Source organism: Poeciliopsis prolifica, unplaced genomic scaffold, assembly GCF_027474105.1.
Source record: "Poeciliopsis prolifica strain line A6 unplaced genomic scaffold, Auburn_PproV2 SCAFFOLD081, whole genome shotgun sequence".
NCBI classification, from domain to species: Eukaryota; Metazoa; Chordata; class Actinopteri; order Cyprinodontiformes; family Poeciliidae; genus Poeciliopsis; species Poeciliopsis prolifica.
The window spans coordinates 889,802-903,882 of NW_026562456.1; the positions used below are offsets into that span (position 1 = coordinate 889,802).

A 14,081-nucleotide genomic window follows, 5' to 3' on the forward strand; every position below is an offset into this window, starting at 1 on the left:
CTCCAAAAACACAGATTAGCGTTTCGTCCATTTGTGGAACTAAATCAGATCCATTGCATTTTATGCGACTTTTACGCCACTGATGTGAAACATGCGTTGTAATTCTGCACCAGAAGAAGATGAATGCAATAAATCTGGACAAAAACAATGGCTGAAATTTATAAATATTAGAATTCTGAACTTTAGCATATCACTCTTAGTCTTGACTGCGAGATGTGCTAGCTATAGCCGTGACCAGAAACTCCACAACACAGGTGTCCTCTAAAGGTTAGTTGTTTCTCGGCACATTTGGCAGTGAGCAAATGAGGTTGATTGACAGCACTAAGCCCCGCCTCCTGACTCGGTTTGGCTATTTTTGGTGCATGTCTTCAGACAGAAATAGTAGGAGGAGCTCGGTTTTTCTTTTCCCGGATTATCTGACTCACTACATGGCGACGGTAAATAAATACATAAACATATTTTTGTAAAGGTCACATCCTGCAGCTTTAATGTTTTGTGTTTCGGACACAAACACAATAGCAGGAAAGCGGCTAATTGGTGAGAACAACAGCAAGATTAGCATCATGACTGGTGATAATGATCCTGCTGCAGTTTCAGATTTTTCAGGAGTCCAGCTGTTGTTGATATGTTTAAGATAATCAGATCTATTGTCGTCATTTAGAGCCACCATCTTTAATCACTTCTGTTAATTAACCTCCTTCTTTCTTTCCTCCGCTCAGCTGGTATTCCAAACTTGGTCATGTTCTTTCTGCAGCCAAACACTCCTGAGCTTTAAACAACACACACACACACACACACACACACACACACCCACACACACACACACACACACACACACACCACACACACACACACACACACACACACACACACACACACACACACAGTCGCTCTCTCTCTTTTCCACACACACTCGGCCCTTTGCTCTTTCCGCTCAGCTCGGCTCTCAGACGGCCGTCATCATGGCTCGCTGCTGGAGTTACTTAAGAGGACTCTCCATCTGTGTGACCGTGCTGCTGCTGGTAAGCTACATGCTAACGGCTAACCACTCCATGTAAAGTTTTCATCTGTAATGTCAGATTAACCAATCAAAAAAATCTAAAAACTAATTTTGGTGAATATCTAATTATCGTCCTAAAACGCTTCTCATCATCAGAGTAGACATTACATTGTTTTCCTTTTAGCTTATACAGCTTTAAATGCATTATTAATTATTAGGTCATTTTTTGTATGCATGTTTGCAATTCAGATTTTCATGTTTATTTAAGTGTGTATTTTTTTAAATGAAGAAATGAAACAACACATTTAATCTGCTTTCACCAATTTACTTTATTGAACTTAGAAGCGATAAAATTGAGCCACATTTTTATTAGAATAAACAATGTAGAAGCGAAAAACTGAAAAATTTAAGGAAAATATTGTCAGGCTTTTGATATTCTGCTTTATATTCACACAGTTCCTTTCAAAATTAATTACAATATGTAATATTTTTTCTCGTTACAACCCCAAAGTTTAAGATTTTGTGACAAAACAAAATAGTTGTTAATTATATTGTTTACAGAAGGTTTTTGACCAATTTTCATTGAAAAGTAACATTTTGAATATTGTTGAACTAGGGTTGAGACTTCGACTAGACCAACATCCACCCCAGCATTTAACAGGTTTTCTTCCAGAATTTTCCTGAATTGATCTCCATCCAACTTTTACCAGCGTCCTCATTAAACCCCACAGCATAATGGGGCCAACACCATGTTTTACCATGAAGAAACGTGTGTAAGCTGGTGTATAGTGTTAGTTTTGGGTGTAAACTGGTACATGCGTGGATTGGTAGAAAACAAAGAAGAGTTTGCATTGATATGTCATGTTAAATTCTTTCTTTACCATAACAGAACAAATTCCTCTTCTTGTTCATCCCTCACAAATTTAATAACATCTAATGCACAGTATTATAGTTTCTATATTTTTGCTGGTTTTTAACTTCATCTATGGGTGTTTTTATTTATATAACAGCTCTTTAAGTAGATTTTTTTATCTCATGAAATACTTGCTTCTCTTGGTTGTTAAATTCTGGAGTTCCTCAGGGAATGATTTTAGGACCTCCTACTATCTAAATAGTTTTTGTAGAAACTGGCAAATATGTATTTAAAGCTAAACTATTTAAATTGTTTTTAAAAAGTTGATAAGAAAAAATTCAGATGTATTTAATATCAGGACTTTGATCAATAAAGAAACAGGAAAATCACCAGTTTTGCAGACGATACTGTGTTTTTTAAAAAATGTTTTCAGTCTTTTCCTGCAGAAATTAAAACTCTGTTAAGTGTCACAGTAAAACCTTCATGTTAATTGTATTTTGTCTTATTTTTACCTGACATTTTTGATGTCATTAAATCAGCCGATCTCATGCAAGAGGATCCAAAGTTTACCAGCTCCATGTTGGTTGGAGTAGAAATTTTGGAAATCTGTTCTAAATAAAACATAAATAAAATGAAATAAAAAATGTATCCATGTTTACAGCTGTGTTTATTCAGATAAATCTAATATATTTTTACTGTTATGGTTGTGAAAGTGCTGGTATGTCTGAATATGTTGGTGTAATAAGCTGGCTGTTAGTTTTTGCTCATTTCCTCTTATCGTCGTTCTGTTTCCTCATTTCTTTCATTTCCCAGAAAATTCTCACCTTTTTGTTTCCACTTCATATATTTTCCGACATTTCTTCACTTTTATCTCAGCATATTATCGAAGCTCGGCTGGAACACCGTGTGCGATTACATTGGCTTCTGCGGTTATTTTTATTTTAATTTCTATCGTTTGGAGTCACTTTTTCCTGCTTCCTGTTCCTGTTGCTGAGCTGCTTATCGGCTGATTGCAGTGATTATGTTGAATGTTCCTTTTCAACTTGACTGTAAAGCTCATGAGACTTTCACTCCCAGGCTTAGGATTTTACTGCTGAGGCTCATTTTCTGATTAGGTTCAGGTTAACATAACCACCTTGTTTCATTTTTCATGTTTTCATTTGGTTTCTAACTGGATTTGAAGAGCTGTTGGTGTTTGTATCACATTGTGTTTACCTCTATTGTCTTTATATCTATTTTAAGTTTGTTGTTGCCAAAGCAGTGAGGAATGAACCTGCAGGGACTCATTCAGTCATCCATGTTTAAAACCAAATGTAGCTGAAACATTTATCTAACTCAACTTTTAAAATTATTTCCATTTGCTGAAATGTTTCTAAATCCAAACTCGGTGTTTTAGGTTTCCTTTGAAAGCTTTTCACAATACTTTGCTGGAATTGTGTTTTCCAGGCGTTGGCCAAACCAATTACTTTTTATGTCCTTCAGCTGCTTTGTGACCAACTTCATGGTCTTCTGGGAGTTAGTGTCCATTTTTGTCCCCAAGCTTTGACTTCCTGGTTGATGTTTTTAAATGTTGCTTCAACTTTCCAAAATAAAGGTCTTTCTAATAATGTCTGTGTAAAGTGCACCAAACCCTGCAGGTGGGTTCAGTCAGTCCCTAAAGTTGTACTTGTGTAAAAATATCATCACAACATATTTTTATAGCCGTCCAAGAAATTACTCCAGTAAGAATAAGAAGTATTCAAGTACTGAGTCGCTGATCAAAGCATCAAATGTTTAAAAATTGCATCAACAAATGGAACAAAGTATGAAGTTCAATTCAGAATTTCGGTATTCTAAATAGCAAAATTTCAGAGCTAAATTTTTTTTCAGATTTTATACTATTGTCTCAAAATTTAAATTTTTCTCTCTCAGAATTCAGATTTTTTCCCCTCAAAGGATAAAAGTCAAAATTCTGAAATTAAATTCAGGATTTCTTCTGTTTCTATGGTTTTATGATGGTTGGTGGTTCTAATCCTCTTCTGTAGATTTTTCTGGCGTTTACAGAAACATGGAAGTTTCTTTGTCTGTCTGAAACGGTTTGATAAGCCATCAGCTGGGAGCCGCTGAGCCTCCAGTTCTCCCAGCTGATGGGGCTCCGGGTCCGGGTCCGGCTCCTTTAGGCTCCGCCCCCTTGGCCCTGACTCCTCTCTCTGGCTCTGCAGGTGTCTGGTGTTGTGATGATCGGTGTTGGATTCTCATCAATTGAAGGAAACATACCTGTTGCTCAGGTAACCATGCTGACACTTACCCCACCTGGCTTTTTTTTTTTTTTTTTTGCGATATTTGTGAATTTTATTGACTATTTTATATAAATCTCACCTCAGTTGATCAAATGAAAGAATGAAGTTTAGCTTTTGACTTTCACCTGGGTTTGTTTTGAAAACATTAGAGCTAAAATTTGTTTATTTTAATGTTTTTCTGGGCAAAATCAGAAAAAATTACTTGCTGATCTGAAAACAAGATATTCAGTGTTTTGTTTTTCCGTGTTAAGCCCTGCTTCTTTTTTCCTTCCACTCAACTTTTCATTAATATGCTTTAATACATCCAATCTCTGACACGTTTAATTTGGAGTCTCTATTATTGGGGCCATGATTGAACATTTCTGTTTTTAAAATTATTTTTACGTGTTTTACATCATAATTTTCTAACTTTTATATTTTTAATATTCTGAAGCCAAAATCATCAAAGTCAACTGGTTACATAAATCTCTCTTATGAAGCTAACATTTCCTGTATAGTTAATTCTGCCAGTGACTGTTTTTCTTTTTTCATCTGTTCCAGTTGTTCGATCAGTTATCAATCAGCGACGGATTATTGGCTCTGCAGGTGTTCGGCCCGATCACAGTGGTTCTGTCTGTTCTGGGCGTCAGTGCTGCGGTTTCAAACTACAAACCTTTGCTGCTGCTGGTAACTTTAAATATATAGTTTTAATTGTTCTTTTTCAGATTGTTTGGGTTATTTTTCAATTTTGGTCTCAAATTTGAGATCCAGCTGTTTTTAATGATATTTTCTTAACATTTCTTTCATCAAAACTGGTAAATAATTATTTTAATGAAATAATCTGGTCTTCTACAGTTTTCTGCCCTGATTTTTGTGGAGTTTGTGGCTCTGATGGTCGTCGCCTCTCCGTTGGTTCACGTTGAAGCCGAGGTGCTGCTGCCCCCTGCAGGGCTGCAGGGTTCATGACATTCGTTTAATTTAAAACTGTATTTTAACTAAATAATCTGTTTCATATTGAATATGTGTTCTTGTTTAGCAGATTTTTGCAGTTTCTTATCATTTTGTTCAGATTAATCTGGCGTTGAGGTTTCTCGCTTTGACCCGGTGTTTGGTTCTGGTTCTGGTTCTGGTTCTGCAGGTGAACGCCGCTGTGGAGGACATTTTCCTGAACGTTACTCCTCTCCACAGCGCTGAGATCTTCATCCAGACGGAGCTGCAGAAACTCCAGACCTCAGTGAGCCTCATTGTTAACCGTAACTTTTCTTTTTAAAGTTTGTTTTATTTATTTAATTTTTTACTTTTATTTAATTTACTTTTTTATTTTTCAATTATTTTTTTCATTATTATAATTTTTTAAGTATTTTATTTTTTAATCAGTTAATATTTCGTTTTAAAATTTTAATGTATATTTTTTAAACTATTTTTAAATGTTTTTTTTTTTTCATTTTTATCTTCAATACTGTTTGAACTATTTTAAATGGTAAATGGTTCTGAATTTATATATACACAATTCATACACCGATACGCAGACCGGTAGGCAATTTGGGGTTAAGTGCCTTGCCCAGAGGCACATCGACATGTGGCAGAGGGAAGCTGGAATCGAACCTATAGAAATTCAATTGCTCGTTAGCATTCCTCCTGCAACTTTTCTTTTCTGATTGTGATTACCAATAAAATAAATTTCTCTGCGTGAATATCTATTTCCCAGGATTCCTGCTGCGGGTTGAGAAGTTTTGAGGATTGGGGAAATCACCTTCCTGACTCTTGCTCATGCACGCCCCCTGCTGGTCCGGGGTTAGTTCAGCTGCAGCAATAAATTGTGTGGCAAATTTAAGTTTTTGGAGGAAGTTTTAAATTAATTTATTCCTTAGACAATATAAATGAAATGCAGTTCATGGCATTTTGTGTATTTTTTTCTCTTGCTCATATAGTTTTAATACTGATTATGATGCATGAAAATAGAAATTGAAACTGAAGTGGTACAATGCATTTTTATTTGAAACCTTATTTAGTTTAACAGAGAAGCAAAAGGAAAAACCTTCCAGCAACCTGACTTTATGATGTTTGCATGGAAGCAGAAAGTTTTGTAAAATGTCCAGGAACTCAGGAAAGTTTTGGTGAAACAGAAAATGAGACATAAATGCAGCAGAAGTTAGAAATGTATGTTTTACTTTGCTTTTCTTTTTTAATGGTCTCATAGAGACAGAAATAATCAACAGTTTTAATTAGAAGGTTAAATTCAAAGCACAAGTTTATAATGTGAGTAAATGCTGCCCCCTGCAGGCTACAGGCTGAACAGGCACTTAGTGCAGAACCAGGAAGGTTTCTCTCAAGACAATTAGGACCAAACCATGGAAAACATGTGTGTGTGTGTATATATATATATATATATATATATATATATATATATATATATATATATATATATATATATATATATATATAACACTGAGACAATAATATTGTATTAGAATAAAGTGGAAATACTAAGAGGATGACATCTGAATATTTCCAGAAGAATACATTTTGAATTTTAAGATGATAAACTCATAACATTATGTCGTCTCGTAGATACATATTTTATTTTCTTAACTCACTCACTGTTTCTTCTCCGTTGCTCAGCTCTCAGACCAGTAACTCCAGCTCACTGGGATCCTGTGTGATGCCTGGAAAAAATCCTCATCCTTCAGACAAACACTGGGTTCACTCTGAGGTATCGCCGCGTCATTTACTCAGACTGTTGATGTTCTGTCCCCTCTGGAGCCGCTTTGTTCTGATATTTCTGTCACTCAGCCCTGTGGTCCCATCCTGAAGAGCTACCTGGGATTCCCCATCAAACTCCGGATCGGAATAATCTCCGCCTTTGCCACCATCACGGTAAACCAGCAGCTTCTGGTTTCTTCCTATTATTATTTTCACCGCCTTATGGAGCCAAAACGCTGAAAATATTACATTCAAAATTCCACAAAGTGAAAATGGATTCTGTCTGATGTTTTTGTACATCTAGATATCCACTTTTGTGTGTGTGTGTGTGTGTGTGTGTGTGTGTGTGTGTGTGTGTGTGTGTGTGTGTGTGTGTGTGTGTGTGTGTGTGTGTGTTGCAGATAACCGCCATCGTTCTTTGCCTGGTTCTGGGTCTGGAGGAAAGCTGGAAGAAACCTCCGGTCGAGACGACGGTCGACGACTTCAACAGAGTCAAATACCAACCCAAACCTTCCCTCTCCTGACCTCTGACCCCTGAGCCACACAGAACGGACACTGGTGCAAGAGAGAACAACACAGGAAGTGCTGTGAGGTTATTGATTCAGAACCAGAAATGGGTCATTTGGTTTCCTCCATCATGGCTTGTAATTTTAGTTTTTCACAGATTTATTTGTTTAAACACACAACTGAGAGCACAGGGTGAAGTCTCTCTGATAGTCCAGTTGATTCGGTTCGCGTTTGGGACCAAAGTTGCAACATTTGTTAAGTTTTTAGCTGCTGTTTCTCTTTTACAAACCAACCAAAGCCTTTGAAAAACCTGTTCCCCTCCTCGCCTGTAGGGGCACTGCAACAAGAACCATTGAAGGAAACGACATAAAATCCTCAACGCTCAACTTCCTTCTTCACAAAATGAAAACAAAACTGGAGTAGTGTCAGATTTTAACGGTTGTAGAATTTTTCTTTAGTCTTTTACAAAAGACAATGAGACATTTCTTTCACTAGCGCTAAGCTAGCATGTCTGTTTCGGTGTATTTACCCAGAATTCCCTGCACTGTCGTCCACTTCCTGCTTTTGGAGCGGTCTCCACTCTGCTTCACGTTCCCATTTGCATTCAAAAAAGTTCAATTTTTTGTTCAATTTCCCTTTCACTTCTCTCCAAACCAACTAAACTTTATGGGACCTTTAATTTCTCTTCTACTTCGAAGAACCGGACGAGTTCATTCAAATCATTTAGTCTCTAGATATTTGGTTACCAAAATTCCCCTTGATCTACTCTTAACGGGTAGTTCATACGTTTCTGATAACTGCACTGCAAAACCACCAAATGTTATAGAGTTTTTGTCTAGTTTTTTGTGGCCAAATTAAAAAACATAAAGTTCTAATTAGAACAATTTGCACAAAAGCTTCATTTTATTTAATGGCAGAAATTTCTGTTGTTTTTGTTGTTGTTTTCTTGTGAAATCTGGTCCTACAGGAGCTGAAGAGGATCAGGATTCCTGCTTTTAATGATGATTATTTTATAAATGGAAGCCAGTGTTGAAAAACTGCGTAACCTTAAAATGTTTCTATGTTTTAAAATTTAATATATAAAAAAAGATGGTGTGTTGTGTTCTGAAGTGTGCTTTGTAAATAAAATGAGTTTACTTGAAAGTTACATCAGTGATTTTTCTGCAGTTACATCGAAATGCCACAAGGTGGCAGCGGCGACTGATAAATGGCAACTTTTCAAATCTGAACTTTTTTTCCTTAATTTTAGTGATTAAATGAAAAAGAAATGAAACGTATGCAAAAGTATATCTATAGTAATAATTAACTCCTAACATTCAGTCAGTTTTGATCAAATGAAGGGAGACAAAACTACGTTGCTTCAATCCCAACGAAAGTTTTATGTCCAGACAACAAAAACATGAAAACATCTTCGTCAGTGATGTTTAACTCTGAACAGGTTGGTGTTTGTTTGTCGCCTTCTCAGAGCACCTGTGTTTGCGGCTGAGTGGCGCTTTTCTCTTGTTGATGAATTTCCCCTTCAGCTGCCACTAAATGGGGTCACTGGGTTTGTTACCATCATGACTTTCAGAAATAATCTGACTTCATCAGCAGCAGAAATAATTTTCAGCCAGTCGATCTCTCTTCATAGCAGATTTAGCTTTCTTTGGTTGCTGGTGTGAAAACCACAGTCAGACAGACGTGAACATTTATCGTCCTCTTTAAACAGCTTAGCTCTGTTGTAGTCTAGTCAAAGTAAGACAGAAAGTATGGAAAAGAATAATTGCTGTCTGAAGAATGGTTTTATATTTTTCTATTATGTTTTTGGGGTAAGTAAAAATCCTTTAATTTAATTTAACTGATTATTTTTGCTAACATTCTTCACATAAAGTTCATTAACAGGAAACACTTTGAGACCAGCAGGTAAAAATAATCAGAATTTTTCTTTTCATGGCAAAAATGTTAGAAAGAAGAGGCAGAAATAAAAATAGCAAAATATTCATTTACAATTAGTTTGATATCTACGTACTAATATTTGATATTTATGTTTCTTTGAATTAATTTGAGTCCTGACCTTTCTGTCTTTGTTTAGTGTCAGGATTTATTTAAACTATCCTTAGTAAATATATATAATCTTTCAATATCAGCAGTTTTATCCAGATTTTGTAGGTTTTTGAATCACTTATTTTTTATATAAATGTTTTTAAGTCCAGCATTGTTTAGTCTGCCTCCCTCTAATGTTTAATGCAGAAATTAGAAATGTGACAACAAGCAGAAGAAATCACCATTTTTAAATTGATTTATTTAAAAATCTGCCTCATGTGGATCAAATGACTCGCCAACTGAAAATATGACGTTCTGAAATATTGAATTATGTCTGACACATGATGTTTTCTTTAATATTCACAATTTTATGTTTGGAAATCTGATTTTTTAAATATATAATTTATTTTATGTTCCTTGTTTTTATTGACTAAATCTATGCATAACTTCTTTAGGTTTTTGGGATTCTCTTCATTTGCCTGCTATGCAGCCCTGGAACTGGGAAAGTGGTAAAACTCAACAAGCTTCACTGTTAAATCTTCATATTTAAAGTCATAAAACTGTTTCAGAAGAATATTTACTACTTGAGGAGATCATTCTTATTTTTAAATTATATCCTGTGAGTCTTTGTGTTCACTATATAACCTGCTGTCCATAAACCTTTATATCATATCTACACATTTGTTCAGAACAATTAAATTGTCTCACTGTGGTTCAGTCTTTCTCAAACTGCGAACTTTAATAGAGCAGAAGAGGATTTTTTGTTTCTGTCGCAGCAACTCAAGTCGATTTTTTTCTTTAATTGTGCTTCTAAATTACTGATCGCCCTAAAATGTTATTAAGGGAAACACTTATAGTACAGAGCAACTTCTTTTTTATTTCCATGTGTTTGACATCATGGAAAAGCTTAGAAAAAACCCAGAATTCCCCAGGAGACTCTTAATGACAATAAGTGAGTTAAGAGACCAAGTTCACTTTAGGTTGTATATATTGACATGTTGTGTTATAGTGGGGAAACTACATGAGTGTTTGTGAAATGGGTTGAGCTATTGGGCTGCTTTGGTCCAGTGACTTAAAGTTTCTCTGATGAACTATAAAATCCAATAGTTTTTGTTGCAGTTTAAACTTTTACTCAATCATACCAAGATCAACTGATGGTAAGATGCTGACTTCTAATCTGGCGCCACATGACCTGGTTTCAGAATGAGATGGATGGATGTCGATGGTTTTATTTTCAGCTGGACGTTTTGTGTTTTTGCTCACTGGTCAGATGAACAAACTGGACGCCCCCATCATGAGGACGCTCTGGGTGTTTGCCATCAGCCTGGTTGTAATCTTCATTTTTGGCAGATGCACAACGTGGACCAAGAGTAAATACTGCCTCTTAGCTGTATGTACACCAGTTCAGGCACTTCATTTAAATAAAACATGAATAAAAATGCATTTTGCTCAATTATCTGCGATGTTTTCTGTGCAGTTTGCAGTCGTCAACGGCATCGGAATGGTCGTCATAATCAGCTTTGGGATCAATGTTGCCGTTTTTAAAAGCCAGGTAATTCACTGCATGCTTTGTTTGGTGCAGAAAAAATAAAGTTATTGTAGCAGATCAGACTGGGAGTCTGGCATTGAGCTGAAACCAGGAGTTTATGTACAATTAATAAGTTATTAAAATATTACATCAAGAAGAGTTTTAAATGTTAAAGTCTAAACAACAAGGCATGAAATGAATAAACAACTCCCCATGATTCCAGGTAATGAATCTGTTCTGGATTTTCTGATTTATGTTTGTGTGAATTTTCCTTTCACATAAAGAAAATTGTCTAAAATGATTGTATCCATCTTTTCTGTTTAGCACATGGAAAGAGCTCAATGTGCTGAATTTACCAAAGAGATCCTGAAAGACGATGAAAGGAAGAATCTTGAAAACCTACAAGGACATGTAAGACCAAACAGCTCCCCCTGGCGGTGCTGATAAAACCTTTATTAATCAGACAATTTGCACACTAATTCTGGACAAATTATTATATAAAAGTGAAAGCATCTTTCAGGGTTCTGTTTCAGAGTATAAAATCCTCATTTTAAGTTCATAACGTTCCCCCACTTTCTCTTCTACAGTCGTGTGGGAAAATCAAAGGAGCTGATGTTGAACATCTGGCAAACATTGTTCTCGGCATCTATTTTGGATTTGCTATTGCTGCTGTAAGTTTTGCTCATATTCTCTTTTTTAAACTGTTTTTTAAACGAGTCAAAAGTAAAATATGACCAGATAAAAAAAAAATATCACAACCACTGGAAAATATGTTCATAAAAATGGAGGCAGAGCAGGAGTTCATCTGACGGATTGGACTGTGGAAATAAAGTCAGACCATCAGGATCTGAGAATATCGTCATCTGTTTGATTCCCCTAGATTACAAAATAAAAGACTTTCAGAACAAAGTTCTATAGATGTCTCCATATTGTATGAAAATACTTAAGTACAACTACTGATTTCCTGAAACAGTCTGTATTACAGCAAATTTGAAGAAGCTTCTGTCTGAAGACATTCTGTTTTAAAGGAGAAGTTCAGGGTTTTCCATAATTTTCTTGATTTTATATAAAATCCTTCTTTGGACCATCGTCTCCAGAGGTTCCACAGTCGCTCCCAGAACAGAACCAGCCTCCCTTATCAGGTTGCTGAGCCTCTTTTAGTCCCTGGTTCTGCTGCTGTCGATGGATGATGGCAGAAGAGATGACATTCAACAGCAGACTTGGAGAAGATGTAGCTCCATGTGGCTGGCAGAGAGCGATCCGATCAGTAACTCAGCCTGTGGCCACTTTCTCAGTCTTTTCTTCATAGGTTGACTCTGAACAAGAGCTACAAGTTACAAGCAGCGGAAAACACAGTTAATAGCATATTGTTGTCTGTATACCAATGTTAAAAACTTGGGTTTTTAACAGGTATGAAGCCTGAATGTACGTTTCATCAGTGGCTTTTTGAGGCGGAAACGTGAAAATCAAGAACAGAAAACATCTTTGTTTAGCACTTCATAGTGGGAGAATATAAACCTCCTGATCTCTTGTCTATTTTCTCTTTCAGATGATGTGTTTGATCATCGCCATCAAAATGATTAAGGAGATCAGTCGTCATGAAAACGGCGGAGAGCCAGATATTGAAATGAGGGAAAGTCAAAGTTAATATTTTGGAGGGTTTTGTGCCAGGATGCAAGAATATTATTCTCACTTTTCCTTTGTTTTAGTAAAAACTTTGACATGAAAATGCTTTGTAAACCCCAAATGTCAATGTATTTTATTCTGATTTAATTTAATAATTTCATGTTTGTGTTGGAATAACGACTCTACTTTAAAATGTTTCTGAATATTTAAAAAACGTTTTACATTCAATATAATGAAAGATACTGTTGTCTTAACATTTTATGATCAAAAAGAATTTATTTTAAACCTTAAATCTGTTTTTCTGTATTCCAGCTTTGCTCTCAAAATATTATGATTTTATTCTTGTTATATTAGTGTAACCACCGGACTTTGGTTGGCCGTTTTGGTGGAAAACCGGCTTAAAAAGTGCAACAACTTATCTGTGCATTAGCGCCAAGGGACAGCGGACAGACGGAGGAAGGAGCAGCTGGATGCTGCAGGCCTGAACTGGAGCCTGTGGACAGGAGACCAGCTGCACCTGCGCTGGGCTGTTTGGATCTGGCTGCGGTTTCTGCAGCCTTTACTGAGAAAAACACGGATCAACCGAAGGTTGCATTTGTACACGCAGGCCTTAACAAAGAAGGCACATCAAGTCTATCTGGAACCGACTCTTCATTGTGCTCTCCAGTTGCTGCCATCTGGATGTAGATTTAAAGTCCCAATGGCAAGGAAGAATGGCTACAACGATCATTTGTTCCATCAGCTGTGGATATTCTAAATAAAAATCTGACTACATTAACTGAGAATAGATAAGTTTATGTGTCCTCTAAGTCTGCTAGTTGTATTCCACTGATTTTAAATTTCACACAGTAACACAGTGCATTGTGACTCAGTGTAGACTCTGTGTGCTCTCTTCGCAGTAGAATAGTAAACTTTAAGTGGTTTTTAATATTTAACTGAATGACATGAGAAGAGTGGTATGATTTGATTTCATTCTACAGATCTTGTTTGTTCGTTGTGGATGCAGTTTTGTGGCGACTGTGATGTGTGTTGTGTTGTGTGTTTTTTGTGCCATTGCCAAAGATACATTTCCATTTTATGCAAGTTTAATGAACAATAAAGGGGTCTAAAGTCTCAAGACTCCTTGAGACTTGTTATCTGGAGAGACGAGTCGTCAGGACCTCATGAAAACCCGTCACTGTGGATTGAAGACCAGAGGTGAGTGTCGTCAGTATCGGGCCTGCAGGGGGACTTATTGACTGTTTTGCAGGCTTTCATTTGTTTTATTTTTTGGTGGGCCCACTAATTAAAAAGTGTCTATTATTTTATGTTATTGTGTTAAGACTAAAGGACTGTTCAAAATAACTTAATTTAGAACTCCAAAAGGAAAGTCCCTATAAACCAGGGGCTGAGAAAGCCTGTTGTATTTTTATTTGTTTTTATATTTCCTGGCTATTTGACGTTTAAAAACCAACAAAAGGATAATACCTGTGTTGTTTAAGTTCTATTTGTTTAGCCAGACATAATGTCTGCTGGTGACCATATTCAGTGTGAGGATTTAATTTCACATGTGCTCTATTTTACTTTTCATTCTGAAGTTTGGTA

At 36.2% G+C, this 14,081-nt stretch overlaps 1 protein-coding gene across 1 annotated transcript; it reads left to right on the forward strand.

Moving 5' to 3' along the window:
- The first annotated feature begins 951 nt into the window (after positions 1-951).
- LOC129352844 (uncharacterized) lies at positions 952-8,458 on the forward strand. The gene is made up of 9 exons (XM_055022017.1): positions 952-1,022; positions 4,055-4,120; positions 4,673-4,798; positions 4,967-5,041; positions 5,250-5,345; positions 5,820-5,905; positions 6,734-6,824; positions 6,905-6,988; positions 7,216-8,458. The coding sequence occupies exons 1-9, from the start codon at positions 963-965 to the stop codon at positions 7,336-7,338; spliced, it is 807 nt and encodes a 268-aa protein (XP_054877992.1). The 5' UTR covers positions 952-962; the 3' UTR covers positions 7,339-8,458.
- The last annotated feature ends 5,623 nt before the right edge of the window (positions 8,459-14,081 follow it).